At 36.4% G+C, this 22,422-nt stretch overlaps 1 protein-coding gene and 1 long non-coding RNA gene across 6 annotated transcripts; both read left to right on the top strand.

Moving 5' to 3' along the window:
- The first annotated feature begins 2,402 nt into the window (after window positions 1-2,402).
- LOC140006443 (uncharacterized) lies at window positions 2,403-6,209 on the top strand. Its single transcript, XR_011814065.1, has 5 exons — window positions 2,403-2,880; window positions 3,734-3,822; window positions 3,932-4,020; window positions 4,132-4,443; window positions 5,320-6,209. It is a non-coding gene; the product is annotated as an uncharacterized lncRNA (long non-coding RNA).
- Window positions 6,210-9,980: 3,771 nt separating this feature from the next.
- Window positions 9,981-21,515, top strand: LOC113722729 (transcriptional adapter ADA2-like). 5 transcript variants are annotated; one of them, XM_072048328.1, is made up of 12 exons: window positions 9,981-10,364; window positions 10,829-10,887; window positions 11,987-12,162; window positions 13,086-13,151; window positions 13,250-13,375; window positions 13,499-13,574; window positions 15,710-15,764; window positions 15,848-15,906; window positions 16,831-17,053; window positions 17,946-18,156; window positions 20,349-20,526; window positions 21,023-21,254. In XM_072048328.1, the coding sequence occupies exons 1-12, from the start codon at window positions 10,312-10,314 to the stop codon at window positions 21,040-21,042; spliced, it is 1,302 nt and encodes a 433-aa protein (XP_071904429.1). In that variant the 5' UTR covers window positions 9,981-10,311; the 3' UTR covers window positions 21,043-21,254. The 5 variants fall into 5 exon arrangements, with proteins under 5 accessions (XP_071904429.1, XP_071904428.1, XP_071904427.1 ...); XM_072048327.1 differs by lacking the exon at window positions 11,987-12,162 and adding an exon at window positions 10,498-10,540 and having other exon boundaries at window positions 9,994-10,364; window positions 20,349-20,663; window positions 21,023-21,515; XM_072048324.1 differs by having other exon boundaries at window positions 10,000-10,364; window positions 20,349-20,663; window positions 21,023-21,515.
- Window positions 21,516-22,422: the final 907 nt, after the last annotated feature.

Here is a 22,422-nt window from a genome sequence, read left to right as displayed (position 1 = left end):
TGGTGAACATTTGGACTATATCTATTTATGTTTGTAATGAATTTATGAAAACTTACGATGAATTATGATATTTTAGTTATGTTTATCATTCCTGATTTTATGTATAACTTTTAAGAAATTTATTATTATCTCAACTTAAATTTAGTTTTAAGTAATGTTAGTGAATGCATTTTAGGGACTTAAGTTATCAATAACCATGTTAGATTGTACATTAGCTGTCAAGTTTAAGTGTAGAGTGAAGACTTGTGAAATACTTAGCACTAAAGTTGCAAAAATAAAAATAAAAATAGAGAACCGGTGAACTAGCCGGTCAAACGGTGAACCTGCCCCTTCTTCGGTTCGCTGGCCGGTCTGAGTTTAAAAACATTGCCCGCAGGTGATAGAAGCTTAGAAGCATTGTTATTAAACCCGATCCGACCCAACCCGGCGGTTCAACTAGTCAACCCGATGAACCAGCAATTGAGTCAGGTCGGGTTGTCAATTAGATCATTTTTATGTATTGAAACTGTTGACTTTTCAACGGACTGACAGTTCAACCAATTAACCCAATGAAGTGGCCGGTTTTATAAGGAATTGGGTCTATATGTTGTCAAGGGAAAAATGTTGTGAATATGCTAGAATGGAGATTCGAACACGGAACCTCATGCACAGAAGTAGAATACAATCACCGCCGGACAAACCACCCATTTGTTGGTTATTTTGTCCTTCTTATATTATATATTGAATTTTTATTCTTCTTTTATTTTTTCAAAACAAAATTTATTTGAAATCTTTTAATAACATTTTATTATTCCCCAAACTCTATAAATTATGAAATTGACTTAAAAAATAACATATTACACAATTCATTTTAAGGGTAAATATCATTCTTAATAAACTTTTGCACTTAAAATTCATAAATAAACTAGATAATTACATTTAGATAAAATTTGATACTTGAAATTTGGTGGATTACTAATTAAATTTAGATTGTTAATTTTTAAAAGAATTAATGATTCGATAATAAATTAACCGAATATTTATTATGGCATAAAAATTATGAGACATAATATTTAAATATATTTAGTGACCCACCGGTTGGACCACTCACCCACCGGTTGAACCAGTAACCCATTAACCCACCTCTTTCATTGGGATCCTCTTCGGACCGGGTTTAATAACTATGCTTAGAAGGCAATGAGAGAAGAATTTGCTAATCAAATGCATGCCGCATCACGTAGGCGGGGATAGTAAACTAAATATTGACTTTAATGCCATTATAGTATCAAGTAATGACTATGGTAGTTATGCATCTTTTACATTGAAAGAGGAAGACACGGACGACATTTTTAGTGGATTTAATAACTTCTCTTCTTTGTTGACTTATTCCAAGGGGTAGTTTAGTAGTAGGAAATCTTTAATGTCAGAACAAACAGAGATGCAATTTACTTCTCACAATGCACCAAATTTTGAGCATTAAGACATTGGCTTTAGTGTACGGGGATCTTGTATGGTACACTTTTAAGGGGAAGTAACTGTTGTATTGATGGTATAGCACCAAATGTAATAGACGGTTGGAAGGAATTCTGTACATTTATAGACTGGTATTAAGGTGTAGAACAACTTCTCTACTATGGTGGATCATAGACTCCACCCATGCAAGTTTGTTGATACAATAAAAGAATTATTTGGCTGCCAAGGCCACCCCTATAATCAACTACGTTGGTTTAAAATAGGTTCTAACCACGGCTTGTCAATAACAACCGACGTCAGTTGCAGTTTTTTTCCCAAACTAATCGGATGATGACATAATTTGAACTAATGAAGTACTTTCTCCTTCGTGCATAGGATGTTGTGGTAACCATTGATCTTCCACCAACTAAAGCTGCCACGTCAAGGTCTAGTACCCGCAATTATGTGACTTTTTAGATTTGTCTAGTGAAAACTTGCCGTGACTTCGAATAATAAACATAGAACACATGAATCAAAAGGTTGATGAAATACTGCATGAGACGATTGGAAAAAGCTAATAGAAATAAGTTAAGAATGAATCCAGCTAACGCACCCACGTGGAAGAGCTCACGCGGAAATAGGTGGTCTTGAGGGCAATCTTTTATTTGCAATTCAAACCAGTTTTTTGTTATTTGAAATATAGGTTGATTTGGTAAATATTATGTGAAATAATGAGCTTGTTTGGATAGGCCATTATTTTGATTTTTTCAAATAATGCTAAAAATAAGTGTTTGGACAACACATCAAATAACCCAAATAATTGAATCTCTCTCCCAAAACTGTTAATCACACGTGGAGTCGGCTTTTCAAGGTGGAAATAAAAAATGCATCCACGTGGAAATTCCAGCGGTCCCACGCATGTTTTCATCTGTATGTGTAAGACATCAATTAGCAGAAAACTGTGCAATATTTTACCATTGGTGCTATTGAAGGAGAAGAGTAAAGGTAAAGCGGCGACGATAGCTTCCAAACCTACACAGAATTTATTCTCCTAAGCCGTGCTTCTCCTCTTGATTCCTGACTGTTTTCTCCCATCCAATAGTGCAAAAGCTAGGCCTTTATCTTCTCCCAAGGGCAGATAGCTAGCAAATTCAGTCCTTGGATTCGATTCGCATGCTCAAAATCCAGCTAAAAGTAAACAAGAAACCCACTGACTGAAGAAAGAGGAAGCTATTTAATTCAATACAATAGCTCTCCCTTGGGTTTTTGCCCACAAAAACTGAACTGCAGCTATTTAATTTGGACGTGGTTGGGATTCTGAAGTTGGGAGTTGCAAATCGCCTCTGCCTGGCTTGTATGTTCTTGTCATCTGCGGCGTTCAAGCATGAATGCTTAGTTTCAACAAAGTGATGAAGCTACATGAACAGAAGTTGTGTGAAATTAAATTCGGTAAGCAATTAACTTTCTTTGCCAGCTGCAATTTATATAAGAGATGGCTCAATTTGATTTTTCCCACCTTTAGTACAAGTACTATGCAAAAATTTGGGGTACGAAACTGACTTCTGATGCTAGAAATTGTTCCGTGTTAGGGTTTTTGGGATTTGTTCATTTATGCATTACTTTCAAATTAATATGTGGAGGCATATTTTGGGACATCAGTAAATGATTGCTACCACCGCTATTCGTTTGTCTTGTTCACTATCCAACTAAAACGACAATCACTGGCAACTGAATTTGATTCATACTTTCGGTTGATAATTTGGAATATCATTTTGAATGAGCTTGCTTGGTACCTTCACATTGTGCCTCTGTTATTCATTGTATCTCCAAATGGTGTTTTCAATTAAGCCGTTGGTACTTTTGTGTGCTCTTATCTGCTATGACTGAGGGTCAAATACTTAAGTTTTCCTTTTGAATTTCACTGACTTAAAGCTTATGAGTTTATGGTATAGGAACTCCAAATTGCATGCTTGCTCGTAGGCTTCCAATACTTTGCTTTTTATTGCCAAAATTTGATATGTTTATTGTGTGTAATCTGATACTTGAAGATGGTTCTTAGCGGCCTTTCCACACTTCTCGCTTTATTTTTTCTAGACTTGACAGAATATTTCATCCCCTATCCTTTCTAAAGCACATTCAGTGATATTCCGTAGTTCAACACCAGAATCCCAACTCTGATTTTGAAATGTCCCTTTCGTTCAGTGATTCTGCACTTGTTCTGTTCCTGTTTGAACATCTTCACGTGTTTTTGTCGGGCCGATTACTTATTATTTTTTGAATTGTTTTTGTCACATTTTTTCAGAGCTGAAACTACAAAGGTAGTGGAAAAACAGATCAAACGTTGACATGTTAATGCCCACTGCAAAAAGGAAAAATTAAGTTCAAATCCAGGTAAGGCATTGCTTTGTGACTTAACCATGTTTCCGTTGAAATATCTTCCGTTTACAAATGCTATGAAGTTAATCAACCTCAATGCTTACCATGTTCTTTATTTCTTCAGAATCCCCCTCAAATTTGACTACTTCGGTCAGTGCAAAGTCTTTGTGTGACTCAAACGACTTTGAAGAAAGTCTGATAAACTACTTTGAGGTGGGTTTTAAATTTGTGCTGCCTGGAATACTCAAAATAACTGGAAATTTTGCTGTTTCCTCTTGATTTTGCGTCTTGTGACTGAGTTTCCTTTTCTGTCCTCATCCGTAGATGTCTGAAAAGAAGCACTGGCAAGACTGGGGGTACATCCGCACCTATGTTGAATGGCAGAAAAATGGAAAGTGGGAGGCAACTCGGAGCACCTTGGCAAACCACACTGTAATGGCTGCCTACTTGATTCAAGAATGCCGGGTAACTTGCACTGGAACTCAATCCTAATCCAAGTACTATCGTGTGGTCGATAAGTGGAGACTGTTCACACATCTCCAAGGTGATTGTGTCAAGCCAGAGACGGGGATAGGAAAGGATGAGAAACACAGATGCTTCTTAGCCGGAAAAGAGCAATGGGGATATTTGTGGCAGGTATGTTGTTCGTTGACGCCAAGAATGTTTACTTTCTGATCGCCCTACAGTATTCGTCTACATTTTCCATACATTTGAGTTCTGATCTTCGAATTATTTGCAATTTAATTTGTTTTTTTGTGCTTGAAATATTTAATATGTGAGCACACATTTGCTGACAGATTAGTTGAAGTGTGTGTTTGTGCATTAAGTATTTATCAGATTCAGTTTGGTGAGTGTGTTTTTATTGCCATTTTTTACGTTTTAGTGCAGTATGTGTTTGTGCTTGGAAATAGTACTCCATTAAACATACTTTGTTCTTAACCAAAGAGTGATATTTTTAATGTATTCAATCCAGTGACTTTTTCAATAAACAACACTTTGTAATTTATTGTGGAGACTGTTTTTAATGATTTGCCTTATTCAGATAACAAAATATACTTCTATACTTACCACTATCATGTTTGCTGCAAAATAAACACTTGGTTGGAGGTTACACAAGTTTTATTTATTAGAAAATTGCATTTGCTACTTTAATCTTTTGGTCAATTTGTACATTTTCACCAACTGGCTAGGATTGCAACCCTTTAGTTCAATAACACCTAAGTCTGTACCTACGAGAGCATTGCTACGTGAGATACCCCCGCACTGACCACTGTTTTGGTGCTACTACAGATTTGATATTCAGAAATTTGTCTTTGTGACCTCCGTGCTACTTCCCATTTGTTTGCTAATTAATGGTTTGTGACACCATTTCAGTTCTCTCGTTTGTATTTGTAAACAGCAATTGAAAACTGTTGAAAAGTATTAAATTCCTTGGCCATTATTTGCTGGATTTTGATCTATTAAGAATGCTTTGTTTCTAATAAACTATCTTATACGATGTTTGCCTAATAGCTGGATCATCAGTATATGGACTTCCAACACTCATATAGTGCTGATTTGATGATCCTATGGGATGATGTGATGGACAGCAAACATGCCACAGGCAATCATGCTCAATCTTCGGCCCGACACCCACCCCAATTCATGCCTCCTCGTGTCCGTAGACGTAGGGGTGATTTGAACCTCAAAGGCAAAGGAGTGGCTTCAAGTTCTGTCATCAACCCAGCAGATTCGAAGGGAACATCGGATGGCGATGGAAGCCCAATTATGAGAAATCCCGGCAAGCGACCAATGGGTAGTGCTCCCTACAGTTTTGAGAATGAAGGCTCAAGAGAAACCAAGTCCTGAAGGTCGAATTCGGATAACTACCAAGAGGCACTGAGCAATTTCAACAGATTTTCCTCCATAGTTTCTACCGATAGAGCAACAAAGGAGAAGTATTCAATTGAAGTAACCAAAAAAGTTGTTCAGGGGCTGAAGTTAGAGAGAAGTCTACAAATGTATCTCTTGAAAGAATTGTTGGATGAGGAGTTTCGTGCTTTATTTCATAGCTTCAGTGAGAGTGAGCAGATGACATGGATTGAGTTGTTCATCGTGCCAAAGATCGTCGAGAAGTAGGGAACCTCACGGGCCTAACTTTGTGAATTTAAATTTCCTGTTTCTATTATTGCTATGATCAGATAGCTTGTTTCCCTGTTTTTATTGATTATATGTTGTTGTATTTGGTGGAATTTTATTGTTAGTTTGACCACCTGATTGTATCAGTGAATGAATTTACCTATTTTCTGATGTTTCTTAGCTGTTATGAACATTAAGTTTGGAGTCGGATATTTATTATATAAGAGATGGCAGATTACTTTTCTGTTGTCCCATGTTAGCAGCTTATAAGATGACATTTTTTATTTTGAGTGAGCTATTTTGGACACCATAGCCTTAATGGATTGCACCCAATTGCTCATAGTTGGTTATCCAATGCTTTCTCGTGGATTTATGCAAAGTGTTTGTGAGCACCATAAAATGCTGCTATGTGAGCTTCAGTCGAACTGATTTTGGACTGTTTGCTCCAAAGCTAGTTTTTAACTTGCTGCTCCAAAGTGAATCACTTTGGAGTATATTTAATCAACCAGGGGAAGTTTTGACAGGCAGGCTGAAATTATTTTGGGAGGTGTAGTAGGACACCAAGTTTTGCACTTCCCCACAAAATTTCCTTAAACAGGTTGACTTTGAACTGTTTTCTAACACATAAATTTCAAGTCCAATGTGAAAATGGATATTTCAGTGACTTATGCAATGGAAAGAGAGTCACTAAACTTGCAGGTGCTTAGTTTGGAGTCTTCTTTTCCATTTCCTGAGTTTATGTTTTTTTTCACTTGATTCTTATCTATAATGCCCTTCCCAGTCAGAGTGAGTACCAACGATGATCATTTTTTGTGCACTTTTAATCAATTGTGACCTGATCACAACCTCTAACGACCACGTAAAAGCTGATATGATTGATTTGCTCAATTTGATTTCTATGATTTAGCAAAGGAAAATAAATTGCTCAAGAAGAAATTAAGGAAAGTGCCAAAGGCTGAGTGTTTTGCTTCATGCAGCAACATAGATCATCAAGGAAGAAAAGTCTGGTGTCCTACTACACCTCCTACTACATCTCTAACAAAAAGCTATGACTTTGGGTACTTGAGTACTTTTGTAAATGTCAGACCTGTCCAATTGAAGTGCATCCAGTGAGATTGGCATATGTTTGTTTCTCATTCAAAAATTGGATGATTTATCTCATGCATTGTATATGCAATAATAGAGAGCATCTTGTCTCAATTCACCGACAGTGGCCAGAAACCCACTAACATGCCTCAAATGCGCTTTTCACGTAAGGAAATAACTAGAGCAAATAAACAGGGGCCACCAAAGAAGGCACATGAATGAATAGATTGATTAGGCATCTCTTTTTCTATTCAACATACTGCACTCCTACAACTTTACAGTGGATGACAAAAGCTATGCAGGCCTCCATCACATCCATGTCCTTGAATCTGCCCACTATATATATAACAAAACATCAAAACTAATTCACGCCACCTTTTGTTCTCTATACACTAAAACGTTAGGATTTCTTATTTCTTACTTGCCTCAAAAGAAGTGCATCATCGGTCCTCCACCTTTACTTTCCCGTAAGGAATTGACACTTTAGCTATAGTCTTCCCGAGCAATTAAATGACTACTGCTATAACATCTATTTAAGGTCCTATCCTGTATTAACGCTCCCCCTCCCATCGTCCTCATTAGTTTTTCTTTCAGTCATAGCAACGAGGTGAAGTCCTGAGATTTTTAGATTTCAACTTGCCATTTAATTAACAACTACCTGTTTTCATCCATTGCAGGCTTATAGCTATTTTCCATACATGACCAACTTTAATCCGTACTTCGCTTCCTCCTCTTCCGGCTCACGCTCTGAAGAAGATGAAGAGGCAATTCTCAACAGCAGCTATGCTACTTTTTTCACTGGAAGCGGAACGTTATGATGGGTCTCTTATCAAAATACCTTGCCGCAATTCTAACATGCCTGGTTGGAAGTGAGTTCAAGAGCTAATAACAGAACACCCATTACGTATTTTAGAGAATTGCTGAATCACTGTCAACAATTTTATGCGATTTTGTGATGTTCTAGTAGGCAATAACTACGTCCCTCAAAATCCACACAAGTATGTGTCAATCGAGAAAGCGCTAGCCATGACTTTAATTATGTTAAGTTATAGCACGCGAACTCGAGTAGTAGCTGAAAGATTCCAACATTCAACGGAAACCATCCATAGAAATGTGGCGGAAGCGCTGTTGGGGTTATGTCGATTTGCATAAAGAATTATTCGTCCAAAACAAAGTGAGGAAGTGCATCCAAAAATAAGATATAGCGCCAAATATTATCTTTGGTTCAAGGTAAAACATGTCTACTTTGCTTTTTTTCGATATTTTTATTTTTGGATAGAATATTGGATAACATATAGTGAAATTTAATATATTTGGCCAAAATTTGAGGTCAATTTGTGGATACCCCGAATTTCTCCATGACATAGAAATTGGGGTAAAGCTATGACTATACATGAATCATTCTTCGGTCCTCCTTTTTTCAATCGCACATCAAATGCTATGTTGAAAAAAGCATCTTCTTAATAGTGTGCCAACCTGTTTTTGTCTAAATTAATACTATGGTCCTTTGAGAAGTATTTTTATAACTGACTTTTATGCATATGTCAAATAAATGCAGGACTGTTTAGGTGCTTTGGACGGCACACATATCCCAGCTACAGTTCCCGCAGTTGAGCAGATGGCCTACACAAATAGGCATGGGACTCAAAGCCAAAACGTATTAACTATATGTAACCATGATATGCGGTTCATTTATGTCTATACCAGATGGGAAAGTAGCGCACACGATGCATGGGTGCTAGAAAGTGTAATGAGAATGCACACCGATTTCCCATTTCCCCCCCTCCAAGGTTATTAAATTTGGCTATTATTTATATGCCCCCGAAATTTCACATATATATTCAAATTATGAATACTAGGTTGGTATACAATTTTTCCCCCATAAATGAATTTCCCTGGTGTCCTAAACTTCTTTTCTTGGATGTAGGCAAGTTCTACCTCGTTGATGCGGCTTATAAGATGGTGCCAGGTTTTTTAGCACCGTTCAAGGGAGGACGTAACGTAAGAGTTGGACAAAAATGTGGTCGAGGCCAATGGCCGAAAGAGCTATTTAATACTCGTCACTCTCAACTTTGTCATATAATTAAACGCTCCTTCGGTGTCTTGAAGCAACGATTTGCCTATTTAAGGGGTCCGATTCCATATTCATATATGCAAACGCAAATCAATGGCGTTCTTGCATGTTATGCACTACACAATTTTCTTAGGGAAAATCAGCTTTCGGATGATCACTTCATGATGTATGAGCAAGAAGGCATGCAATTCGAAGGCGAATGTGGAGCTCCTCCATATCCATAGATACAACCGTTGACGTCCTCGCAAGAAATAGAAGAATGGAAGAGAATGAGAGAAGAAATGGTTAATCAAATACATGTCGCGTCAAGAAGGCGGAGACAGTAGGTGAATGAGAATTACTGACTAACACCCACAGGTGTATTAGACGAAGTGAGGTTGCAACCAAAAACTGGGTGAGGGGTACGGTGGAAATAAGCTATTGAATGCATGCTATTTTTAACTCTTTGTAATCAAATGGTGGTTCTTAGTACAAGTACTATGTAAATTTTCGTATAGTAGGAGAAGCTTCTGTTTGAAATAAATTGTGCTCCTTCTCTTGTGTCCGATGACTTGGATTTGTCTGAACTTAAATTGGTATGTGCATATAAATTCCATATTTCCTGGGCAATTCTATAGAGTGTTGAGTATGTATATCAAGAGAATTTGAATTATTACCCAGTGTTCCCACGTTGGTGCTTAGTACTAGTCAAAGGACTAGTGGGCTCATAAACCATTTGAGGCATACAGCCTTAAATGTGCTAAACTATTACCCACAACTTTTTGCACCTAAGAAGCAGCTGAAAGTTTGAATGACCACATGCATCCGATTTGGCTCCTTCAACCGTCAACTTCTGTCCTCATCAGCAAACTTCTATTACACCCACGGTGAATAAGATTGTTTGAGGATCCAAACATTATTTTGGTTATGTCTATTAATTTGAGGGAAAGCCCAATATTATTGCAAATAGTACCTATCCAAACAAGGCCAATATTCCAAATTTTTGATATCCAAACACTACCGGGTTTTATGAGAAAAAGTTGAAGGACTAATAAGGTTTTTGTAAATGAGTTGAGGACTATTCCAGTAATTTACTGAAATCTATTATTCGTTCTTCTCTCTGTCGTTTCCAACCGCCAGTGATTTGGTAACTGAAACTCTCAAATTCGATTCCCAGAAGCAAAATTGAAGCCCAAGTTCACAGCTTCAGGAGCTCTTGATTCTCAATCCCCCATTGCAAAACCCAAATGGGTCGTTCTCGCGCTGTTCCTCACTCCGCCGATGAAGATCTCAGCCAAAGGTAACTTTTCTTTTTCAAATTTTGAGCCCAAGAAGAAATAAAGGGGTGAACTTTATGTAAACCCTATCCTAAAATTCTGTGTTTCTACAACTCTGTATTACTTTTTTTTTTGTGGTCAAAATTGGGGAAAAAGATTGCAGCATCTTTGAGGATTAAAGATGGAATGAAGTTTTTCGGTAAAATTCCTCTTTCCTTTCTTTGTCGTACTGAGAAAACTTTGAAATGCAGAAAAAAGTGTCAAAAATACGGAACCAAATTAGTATTTTTGGAAGAATTAGCCTATAGTAGTTATTCTTTTCACCATTGTTTAAGCATTCCCAGTTATTTACTTAGGTTTAGTAAAAAGTGAGGGTTCTTTTTTAAGCATTGCTTACCTGTTATTCTTTTAAAACTTTTTGTGGGCATTTTTTGACATCCCTTTTTTTTTTTCCTTTTCTTTTTGGCCCTGCTGCTATACTCTTCAGTAGGTCAAAGAGGAAAAGGACTGCTTCGAATGTGGAAAATTCGGAAATTGCTACTGCAGGTATTGATCATTTATTGACATGTATCGGTTCTGCTTCTACTTGTGTAGTTATTGATTTTGAAAGCATAAACGAGATGAGCCCCAATTTAGATTTGTTTTTTCATGTTTATATTAGTTTTGATATTGTCTTAAAAGGTTGGGATAGTACTGAAAGTCTTAAACCACAGGATGTACTTGACTTTGTTTCTATTATACACATTGATTTGGCTTGTGTGCTTACATAGGCATACTCAGTTTTTAACTGATGACAATCCTTTGTTTCGTTTATAATTCCCCTCCATTTCTCTGTAAGAATCACTTTTATAACTTGAAAACATGGTAATGGTCATATTGGAGCAAATGCACTTTTTTTCCTTATCAGATTTGTATAACTAATTTTCTTCTTGTGTTCCCTGTTTGAGAAGAAAATAAAAAAAGAATGCCATGTGCAAAACTTATGCAGAATAAAAATGTATTTTTTTTAAAAAACAAATAGAATGGACTACTATACTCATGTTCTAAGTGTATATTGCCTTCCATCTCAAAAAGGGAAAAAGCTCCTGCTGAAAGGGATTAACATTGTATTTGGAAGTTAAAAGCAAATGTTTGTTCATTCTTACAATTTATCAACTATCTTGCTATTTGAAAACATCCTCGACTGTAGAACAGGTTCTCCAGAGAATAACATGTTAGTTGGACCTACCAGCTATTGTAATAACTGTTTGATGTGGCAAGGATTACCAAAATGGTCTTGTTATGCTATATATTTTTACTCTTGCACAATGTTTTATGAAGACTTGCTGATCTTTTTATCTCTTAAAACACTTGGGAAATGTGGAAGGGAAGGCATATCTGTTTGTGTAATTGATGTTCTTTCACACAGTCGATCTGCTTGGCCTCCTGTGTTGCTTTAGCCTACATGAGGAGAATTTATTAAGGTTCACAATGGGCTTATGATATGGATATCGCCAAAGGACTGAAAATAAAATTGTAGCCCGATAATGTTGCCATGGTAAATTCAGTTGAAGGCATGTTTATATCTTTTTATCTATCAAAATTTTGATGCATGCTCCCAAAATGTTCTCTCTAATTTGAGCATGACTGTTTTCTTACTTTGAAGGTCAAGGGAAGGCTGAAGGGAAGGCATTATACCACTGTAATTATTGCAGTAAAGATATATCAGGAAAAATACGCATTAAATGTGCAATATGTTCTAATTTTGACCTGTGTGTGGAGTGCTTTTCGGTTGGGGCTGAGGTCCATCCACACAAGAGCAATCATCCCTACAGAGTCATGGTCAGTACTAACTTAATATGTATATGTTTGTGTACTATAATAAATTTATATGAACCAATACACCGGTTTTATATGTGCTTGTAGACAGCTGACACAGACAATTTTGCATCGTCGTCTCTGCAATTGTTGTGTAAAAGCCACAACACTGTTCACCAGTACCTTGAATTTTTGTCTTCTTTATACAAATAGTTTTTTGAACCTAGTAATCTGAATTTGACTTCCCTAGAACTACAGACAAGTATATTTGGAAGTGCAATAATTTCTTTGTGGATAAAGGAAAGAGATTTAGTAACTGATTAAAGGATTAGAATTAACCATTGAGAAAGGACAAGTACAAGAAGCAGGTTTCTTTCCCTCCGGATTACGGGTCAAGATAATAGGCACAATGGTTGTTAAATTCATTTAGAAAAGAGGAATAACCTTCATCAGACCTATGTCCAAGGCTGAACGGGATTGCAAAAGTTGTGAATGTATCTCTTTTAAAATCATCCAGATGACTGGGGAACCCAAGCACAGTCTTTTAGGCCTTTTCAGCTTCCTTGTCTATCTTTCCTAATCCAATTCATTTTTAATCCTAATTTTGGTACATTTTGGTGAGATTGAAAAGTTTGAAAGGCAGAGTCTTATATGTGCAGGAACTATAACCAATTTGTCTGAAATCTTTCGTATCGTGTTTGGTTTTGTGTAGAGGTTCTAGATAATGTATGGTTCCAATACTGCTGGTGATTAACATGACAGTTAGCATGTGAATCCAGCTCAAGTTTGTATAACAGATATCCCATATTACTTAAAACTACAGTTGTTTCCCTACTTTATTTGCAGACCAGCTGTTTTGTGACCTCCGCTCATCTAGATTAATGTAAGTTCAAAATCTTTTGAGCTGCCAGTAGTCATTCTTTTCACTTTGAGCTCTCTACCTGCAGGATAATCTTTCCTTTCCCCTAATATGTCCTGAATGGAATGCAGATGAGGAGATACTTCTTCTGGAGGTACTTCTGTACCTTAGTAATCTGCAATTTCTCATATTGATATTTTGAAGATGACAGTATGTAATTCTGATTTATTGATTTGTCCTTTTTCTTTCAAGGGAACTGAAATGTATGGACTGGGAAATTGGACTGAAGTTGCAGAACATGTTGGAACAAAAAGCAAGTTGCAGTGCATTGATCATTATAATGTTATATACATGAATTCTCCATGCTTTCCTCTTCCGGTATGGTATTGTGATTTTGTTTTATCTCTACTCATTAGAGGCTCATATGATGTGTAATGTTCATTCAGCAAAGTTTTCATTAGACATATTAAGCATCAATTAATGCATTCTGAAATATTCTAGGACATGTCTCATGTTATGGGAAAGAATAGAGAGGAACTCCTTGCTATGGCCAGAGAGCATGGCGAAATAAAAAAGGGTTAGTTTCTCGTGCTCTACCTCTCATTTAAAACCCCCCTGCGGGCCCCAAATAAAAAAGGAACTCCATCTTTTTTAATTGTTTGCCTTGTGATTCTTAGTTAATCTTGCTTCAACTTACAAGAGGTGGGATACTTTGGGCTCATTTTCTCCTTTTATTCCTCGAGGACTTGAAGCTTATATAACTCCCAGCCTCCTCTCAATATTCCTTCTACGGCAGTAGGATCTTTGGAAGCAAACTTTTGAAGCCATAGCTTTGGTTTCGCATTTCCACCTCTGCCCCAAGCTTTGATATGCTTTCTTTTCATTGAAGGAAAAACTTTTCGCCCCCTACGTTCGCTGGGTGGACCAATGTGGTCCAAAAAGTTCTAGAGAAAACCCATTTAGTCCCTCAACTTTCAGTCTTCACCCAATTTGAGACAATTAATGATAAATCAGCCAATTTGGATGGAAAATGATCACATGATGAGCACGGGCTGTTACTGCAATTACCTGGGGGTGAGAAAAATATCTCATAAAGCAAAGTCAACCTTTGCTTCCCATGTGCCCTAAGTGGAGTTCCAGGCAACCCTACTCCCATTTACATTAAGAAAATAAATTCTAACTGAAATTAATTTCTTAGATATTGAGTACACTTCAACATATTAAAAAGTCAGAACGCACTTGATCTCCTGGGAATTGAGTCCTTAACCACTTAAAAATAACATTGAAATGAATTTCCTGGAAATTCATTCAGTTCAACATTTAAAAGCAAAAAATCTAAATGTACTTGATATGCAGGATTTCTAGTTTAGTTCAACATTTTATAAAGAAATTCTAAGTGAACTAGAGTACAATTTTTTGTAAATGTTTAAGTGAACTCAAGTTTTTTTTTTTTTTTTTTTTTTTAAATTTAAAATGTTGATCTGAACTCAAACTCTTAAGAATCAGTACAATTAGAATTTTGTTTTTTTCAAATGCTGGGCGGAACTTGATTTCCAAGAAATCGAGTTTACTTAATGTTCAATTGGACCTTTTTCCTCAAAATTGAGTTGGATTTTATTTTTTTTCCAGATTTTTAAGTGGACTTGATATTCTAAAATCACATGTATTTTGATTTTTCTTTTAAAATGTGTATGTTAACTTGATATTTCGGAAACTCATTGAACTTAGAATTTATTTATTTTTTAATTCTAAGTAAACTCAATTGCCTAGAACTCAACTAAAGGCTATTGGGAAAAGGGCAACTTTATTTTTCTTCTGATTAATTCCCCCCACCTCCGGGGAATTTGAAGTCACCGGCCATGCACATCATATGATCATTTTCTGTCCAAATTGATTAATTTTTAATTGTCCTAAATTGGTCAAAAATTGAAACTTCAGGGACTAAACGTGTTTGCTCTGAAACTGATAGGACCAAACCCATGCATCCCCAAAACACTGGGTTCTAAAAGTGCATTTTACCCTTGGCATTGAATGTGTCTTTTAAGTCTTTAGAGAAATAAAACTCAACTTGAGAAAATTCTCTTTATGATCATTTCTGTTAAGAAATTCATTTTCAAGTTTCAGCCTAATTTATCCTATAATGTATATACTCAGACACCAATTAATTCTGAAATTTAAGTGATGTTCAATCTTTTGATGTATATTTTGTATGCTTGAGTTCAATGGTTGATTTTATAAAAGCTAGTCCTAGATTTGAGTTTGTTAATTAATTATGAAATAAAATCTCGAGAAATTTTGTGTTGAGAAACAGCAACGCCTTGGAAATGTTTCATTTTTAATGCCTTGCTCAAATCCTTTCACTTTTTCTTTTTTGAGGTTGGTATACTGATGTAGATGGTTAACTGTTTCTTTAAATTTGCCTGTTGCTAAAAGTAGATGTCAATCTGGTATATGTGCAGCTAGTCACATTGTCGCTTAGCCTCATTTTGATTAGTGTGTTTTCCTTACACCTGCCTCCCCAAAGTTGAAGTCCATGGTTCACCTGGATGTTGTGGACTTGCTGAACTTGGTTGATGGTGTTAATTGCCAAAGAAAACAGGAAATAAGGAAGAAAAACTTTTTGCCTGTTTATTTCATTGCCATCTGGCTAACTATGATATCTCTTGCACACATTGATTGCTGTAAAGATATTGCTAATTTTTGATGTCTCAGGATCCTCTGCTCCTGGAGAAATTAAAGAGGAGTTCCCATTCTCAGCAAAAATCAAGTATCTTTCTGCTTCTTGCTCCTATACCTTTTCAAAGTAGCACTTTTGATCTCCTTTATCTTATCTTTTGATCTTTTTGTCAGGGTGGAAGATCAGAAAAAAGATGGTCAAGCAGGACATTCATCATCTAGTTTAACCTCAGGTTTTTTTATACAATATGCTGAAATGTAACTGGTAGCTAGTTTTACTATATATATTGTCCCCTCAACACCCCGAAAGATGTAAAAATGCACTGGTGGGATATATGGGACTGCCCCTTGATGTCTTGGTATATCAAAGGTGGGTGCGGGCTCATGTTTAAGCATGGTAATGGATGTTTAGGAGGAGCTAAGAGGGTTCCAGTGTCTCAGAGAAAAAGTATGGCTGTGATTGCAGCAAGGCGGAAAGTGTGAAAAGTGTTCATGGCCATCATTTTAAAAGAACTAGCAATTTGAGCTCCTTTTTTCTCAACTCCTTTGGTGCTTGATTAGTCTAGTAGCCTTTCCTCCTCCTTTGTGTCTATGAGCACTAATTCCACTCATATATGTAGCTATATGTTTGTCTTTTTGGCCTGTCTCCTCCATTAGGTAGTTGATTTTCTGTTAGATGATGCCATAAGTTGATCTAATTTTCAGTAGTAGTGGCACAACTTTGGTGGTTGACAGATGGTACGTTTATGAGAATCTAATATTGGAGTACTGTTTCGGTGAAAGCACTGTTTTGTGGATTCATTTTATATTACAGTTAATTTCCCATGTGAAGACAGGAGATTGATATTGGTAGCAGTGTTAAGTTTTTCACCCTTGTGTACCTTTTCTGCATTTTTTTTTTTGAATCATATTAGATCTTGGGGAAAATGGTGTAGATGGTTAGGAATCCCATCTGGATGAAACTATGTCAGTTTTTAGATAGCCTTCAAGCAACTCTATTGTGGTTATTACGATTTAATTCTGTTATCTAATTGGAATGAAATCTATGAAAAGTGTTTTCTTTGGGTGATACATGCCCCCCCCCCCTCTTCTCTCTTTTCCCGAGTATTCTGCTTTTGACACAATAAACCTTATGGACTTTCGTACTACATTTCCAGATTCTCTTGTAGACAGGAGTATTGGAGAGAAAAAGCCTAGAACATCAGGAGATGAGGGACCTTCTGTGACAGAAGTTAGTGGCTACAATTCAAAGAGGCAAGAGTTTGAAGTTGAGTACGACAATGATGCTGAGCAGTTATTGGCTGACATGGAATTCAAGGATACTGATACGGATGCTGAACGAGAACTAAAATTGAGAGTGTTGCGCATCTATTCCAAAAGGTACTTTGGGTTACTTCATCATCTCTCTCTCTCTCTCTCTGTATCTCTTTCTCTTCACACACACACTTCCCCCACCAAACTTTGTCATACCTGGTTCCACTTTATTATGGTAGAGGATTTGGTGCTTTATTAAAAATCTTCTGCTTTTGTTGACCTTCAGGATTCTGGAGCATGAATGTTGCAACTTAATAATATAGGTAGACAAGTTAAGAATCTTGTGTTAACTACATCCTAAACAAAGAGTGCTGCACTCAATAATTACTTTCTTGCTTAAATGAGAGAATTTTCTATAGTTTGGTCCACAGACAGTGAATTAAACTGTAAATTGAACTTTTGGACTCTAGCTTCGACCTGCTATAACATGAGAAGAACAGATGCTGAAGCAATGGTCATAGTAACTGTATTTGAGAGCAGAATTTGTCTAGTGTGTACTTGGGTTTGATTTTATTTGTTTATTGATGGAGCTGTTTTAATGTTTTAAACAAGAATGGGATAGCTCTGTGGATTTCTTCTACGAATTTCATTGGTCTTTGTGATATGAGGAGGTAGCTTGCCAGTTGGGTCTCCAACTTTAGGGGACGTGTGGTGTAAAATTTCTTCAGCTAACATTGGTTTGAGAAAACCTGCAAAGCAAACTTCTTTTATATGAACTTAAGCTTAAGAAAATTAGTTTGACATACTTAAATTTGGGGTAGAATTGGGTTTAACATTACACTGTAGGAGCAGATACCAGATGCTTTTAATTTAGATGCAAATTGTGCCAAACCAGGTGAGCAAGTATTTTTGCATGCAGTCAATATACTAATATACATTAGTGTCAATTGTCATATCTAGATCACTCTCTATTATTATTCATCTTACATATTTGTCAAACTTTTTGTGCGTTCTGTAGGCTTGATGAAAGGAAGCGCAGGAAGGATTTCATATTGGAAAGAAATTTACTTTATGCAGATACTGTTGAAAAAGAACTCTCACACGAAGAGAAGGATATATGCCACCGTTACAGGGTGTTCATGAGATTTCATTCAAAGGAAGACCATGAGGAATTGCTTAGGAGCCTTGTTGAGGAGCACCGTGTTTTAAAAAGAATACAAGATCTTCAGGTTTGACAGAATATTGCATGTCTCAGTGTTAAGCTTTGTTCTTGCTCTGCGGGAATAAAAAAGTTTTGTTCTTGCTCTTGTTGTCATTACTTTTATTATCTGGTTATTAACTTGTAGACGTGCTTCATCAAAAAAAAAAAAAAAGCTTTTGGATGTGCTACTAGGTGCTGAAAATGCTGTACCGTTGGTAGCTCAAAACCATTTTGGAATACATAGAATTTCATGATAGGTTTTAAGATACCATTTTCTTTGATAATCCTAGAACTTGCATGTTCTTCTTAACCTAGGAATTGTGGTCGCTGGATGAAAAACCATACTGAACTAGGTATTCAAAGATGCTTTTGTTGATTGGATAAGTTATGCTTATTCTAATTGGTTGATCTCTTGGGCAAAAAATGGATACAGTACATGGTTTAAATCTAGTTATTAGTAGCCAGTATTTCTCACCAATCCAACGAGGGGCTTCTCTTGCTTTTGTGCAACAAGTAAGCCTAGCTTCTTTGGTGTCTGTGGCACATGAATCAGCAGCTATCCTGATCTTTCATTCTCGATTGCTTAGCATTGAAGTTCTGAACAGTTAATTACCTTCTGGATTAAACATCAACAATCACTTCTCAGATTGTGCACCCCTACAAACTAGGACATTGACTTTTCCCTACCATCCATGAGTCCAAAAGCAGGAAATAAGTGGGAAACAAAGTTGTGATTTGCCATATACATGGGTTGATTTTAGAATGTCAATTGCTTGAGCTCATAACAAACAACAGGAGCTTCGGATTTGGAAGACTCTGCTTAGAACCTCTAGCTCATTTTGCTTAAAAAAGTGTGAGAGGTAGGACAAAAACAGAAAATAGAGGGTTGTGTTGCTTCAATGTCGTATACCCTATACAAAGGTAAAAAGTAGAAATTGACCATATAATTATATTCACTAATTATGGAAAGGGAATCTTGCTTTTTCTAAATGTGAACCTTTCCTGCAAGACTTTGTCTAGAACCACCAAACTCAGTCATGTGAGTTGATGAGAAATAATACAAAAGAAAGGGTTGTGGTGCATAAAAGCCTATGCCCCTTTATTTTGACATGGCCTTCAAAGTGGGACTAACATTTACTTTACTGCTTGTGTAAGGGGCTCATTGATCTTTAGCTTTGTGCCGGTGGAACTGAGTGGAGAAGAGAATCTTATGAAAATGAAAAATTACTGGAGGATTGTTGCATCACATTATAATAGTGTCATTTTGAAATACCATGCAATGAAAAATTGATAGCATATTCGTAGCTTTAGGAATGCTGTAAACCTTCAAGTGAGGTCCTTGCACCATATGAAGTTTCATGGTATAGCACTCCTGTGCAACTTGGGTTGGTAGTATAGGATACTTCGCTGAAGTTTTTGCTGGCTGAAAAGCGTGTGCAGATCTATTGGGATATGTTATTTATTACTCAAGTACTTGGGTTCACATCCTAAAATGTTGCAAGTTTTAAGAACCAAAGTTTCATAGGCTTCTGATCTTGTTTCGCTGTTTCCTTTGGTAGCTCTCTCTCTCTCTCTCTCTCTCTGTTTTTTGGGGGGAAGCGGTGGGGTGGTATTGAGCATTGCAAACTTTGCTGATATACTATGGTTATGACTTGAATCTGTTGATCTTAAAATCTACCCCTGATCCTCCCCAAAAAAGAAAAAGAAGAAGTATGCAGAACAAGAAGTTAACTTACAGCTTTTAAAACCATTAACCCTGCTTTTGTGTTTCAATTGGTAGAACTAACTAGTCTCTGAATAAAGAGGTTTGTGCAAACAAACCTTTTCCAGGATGTGCTTTAGTGTTATTTTTAATGAAAAAAGTATTGAAACTTGAGAATGGCTAGTTAATGATTTGCTATTTCGTAAAATGATAATACATATAATTAAAATACTTGACCTGATGTCTGACGCCTAGAAGTGCTCTTCATTGCTAGGTATTTTACAAAGGTTGTGTGGTCCTTGTTTTCAAAATTGATGCCAAGAAAAATTTTGTTTTCCTATATGAATATCTGTTACTAGCTGGGGATCAGGTTTTTTGTTGGCATATGATTTGGTTTTCTTATGTCTTTGTAATTGCTCATGATAACTTGTTTGCGGAGAGGAAAAAAAATTCCTTTGAATGAAAGGAAAATTTCATTGAGATAAACTTCTTATACTTGATAAGCTGTGCTAATGCAGGAAGCAAGGGCTGCTGGCTGCCGTACATCTGCAGAAGCGGAAAGATATATCGAACAAAAAAGGGGGGAAGCAGAAGAAAATGCTCTTAGAATTAGTGAAAGTTCCCAGGCTGGTCCTTGTGGAAAATTTCTTCAAAGGGCAAATCACCTCAAAGGGGATTTTGACAGTAGCCCAAGAGGTGTTATCAGAGGCCCTACAGTTTTAGATTCTGCAGGAATAGAATCTCCAACACCTAAAAGGCGACTAGATGTTATAAATGCCTTAGATAATTGGGATGTCACTGGATTTTTGGGGGCTGATTTACTGTCTGAATCTGTAAGAATGCTGCATACAATTTTTCTTTACTACTCGAAACTTCTATCACTTTTGCTGAATCTTAATGAGTCTGCAACCTGTATATTTAGATAAGTGTGTCGGTTCTTAATTGTCTGGTCATGATAAATAGAAATAATCAGTGTCATTAGTCATAACATGCACGGGGTATTAATTGCTCAAGAAGAATCTAATATGCTTCCAATTTATTAGGAAGAAGCTATAGTCAGACACTTCTTCATACAAAGGGAAGAGAGAAACTAGAGGCCTTGTTGGGAAGGGGAATGAGCGAGCGTTGCTTTAGTCATATTGTTAGTTGGATGTCATCAGCTGGATTCACATATAATGACTTATCTATGCAGGAGAAACAGCTATGTGGTGAGATCAGGATCCTTCCAGCGCATTACCTTAACATGCTGCAGACCATGTCAATGGGGATTTTGAGCGGCAACATAACGAAGAAGTCTGATGCTCATGGGCTGTTCAATGTTGATCCAAGCAAGGTAGATAAAGTTTATGATATGCTAGCGAGGAAAGGGATTGCCCAAACATGATTGTATCTTGTGTAGTCTTGAGCGGGATACCAAACGAAAAGTGTTGCCTTGTGGTCCTGTATTGACAAAGTACATTATGTCAGATTTTGTAATCGAGTTACCTTTAACCATTGCTAAACAATTGTTAACAGTTTTTAGTGGCCAGTGATTAGGAATACATGTGTAATTGAAGGACCTATTGTAATAGTTTTAAGGGTTGTAATCCCTAATTATACACACAAACAAGCAGGGATCAACATCTGTAAATTATTGTCATCTGTTCCTTCTCAGTGGAGATATGATATTTTAGAGCAATTTCTAATCCAGTTGGCTATTTTAGTATTACTGTTGATTAAATTGAAATATGAAAGATGTTTTTATGCATCCAAAGAGTGAGTGTTTTGAAAAGACGAATTAGTTATGAAAGACAGTCAATTTTCATGAAAGGTATATTTGCTGTGTTATGCTGGTTCAAGTTTTAGTTTATGACAGAAACAATTGAGTGTCTTACATTCTGGCAAGGAAGCAAACTGATCATCAAATAGACCTCAGTGACTTCTATCATGCACAACATTTTACATTTCTTTTATCACAATTGCCAACCTGCAAACAAAGATGTGGAAAGCCACGTTGATAAAGATTGAAATAACATGTCAAATTGGCTTCACAAGCCTGATTACTATGACAATGGTTTCCACATTTCATTTATAGGTTGCACTGATTTTATAACAGTTGCCCTCCATTTTTTTTATGGGTCTAAATGCCTACAAAGAGCCATGAAAGCCTCAACCTTGACCAATGACTATTTAAAAACTAGTTTGGATTGCTGAGTTTTTCAAATATTATTAAAATTTTTAAAAAGTACTCTAAAAGATACTCTAAAAAGTAGTCTAATTTTTTTTTTTATGTTTAAAAAATATCTCAAAATATATTCTAAAAACTCTTCTACTCTTAATATCCCAAAATATACTATAAAAATTTTGCTATAGTAAAATTTTTCAAAAACACTCCAAAAAAAAACTAATCCAAACGGACATATTTCAACAAATTGTTGTCAAAACAGTGACAGCAAATGGATTTTCTAACAAAAAACAAATGGGTAGCTTGTATGTATCAAACAATAGGCAAATGTCATGTACAGAACGTTATCAACCTCAACTAAAGAGCAAGATGGCATAGGAAAAATCATGCAATAAGATGATTTTTTTCCCTAGCAGAATAAGATCATA

Source organism: Coffea arabica, chromosome 5e (assembly GCF_036785885.1).
Source record: "Coffea arabica cultivar ET-39 chromosome 5e, Coffea Arabica ET-39 HiFi, whole genome shotgun sequence".
NCBI classification, from domain to species: Eukaryota; Viridiplantae; Streptophyta; class Magnoliopsida; order Gentianales; family Rubiaceae; genus Coffea; species Coffea arabica.
This window is presented reverse-complemented; position numbering and strand designations above follow the sequence as displayed.

Excerpts from the sequence above, each read along its gene's own strand:
- LOC113722729 (XM_072048324.1), top strand. The coding sequence starts at position 10,312 with ATGGGTCGTTCTCGCGCTGTTCCTCACTCCGCCGATGAAGATCTCAGC. Across the intron at positions 13,376-13,498 it reads CTCCATGCTTTCCTCTTCCG|GACATGTCTCATGTTATGGG; the intron begins GTATGGTATTGT and ends GAAATATTCTAG. Across the intron at positions 20,664-21,022 it reads CTGATTTACTGTCTGAATCT|GAGAAACAGCTATGTGGTGA; the intron begins GTAAGAATGCTG and ends TTATCTATGCAG.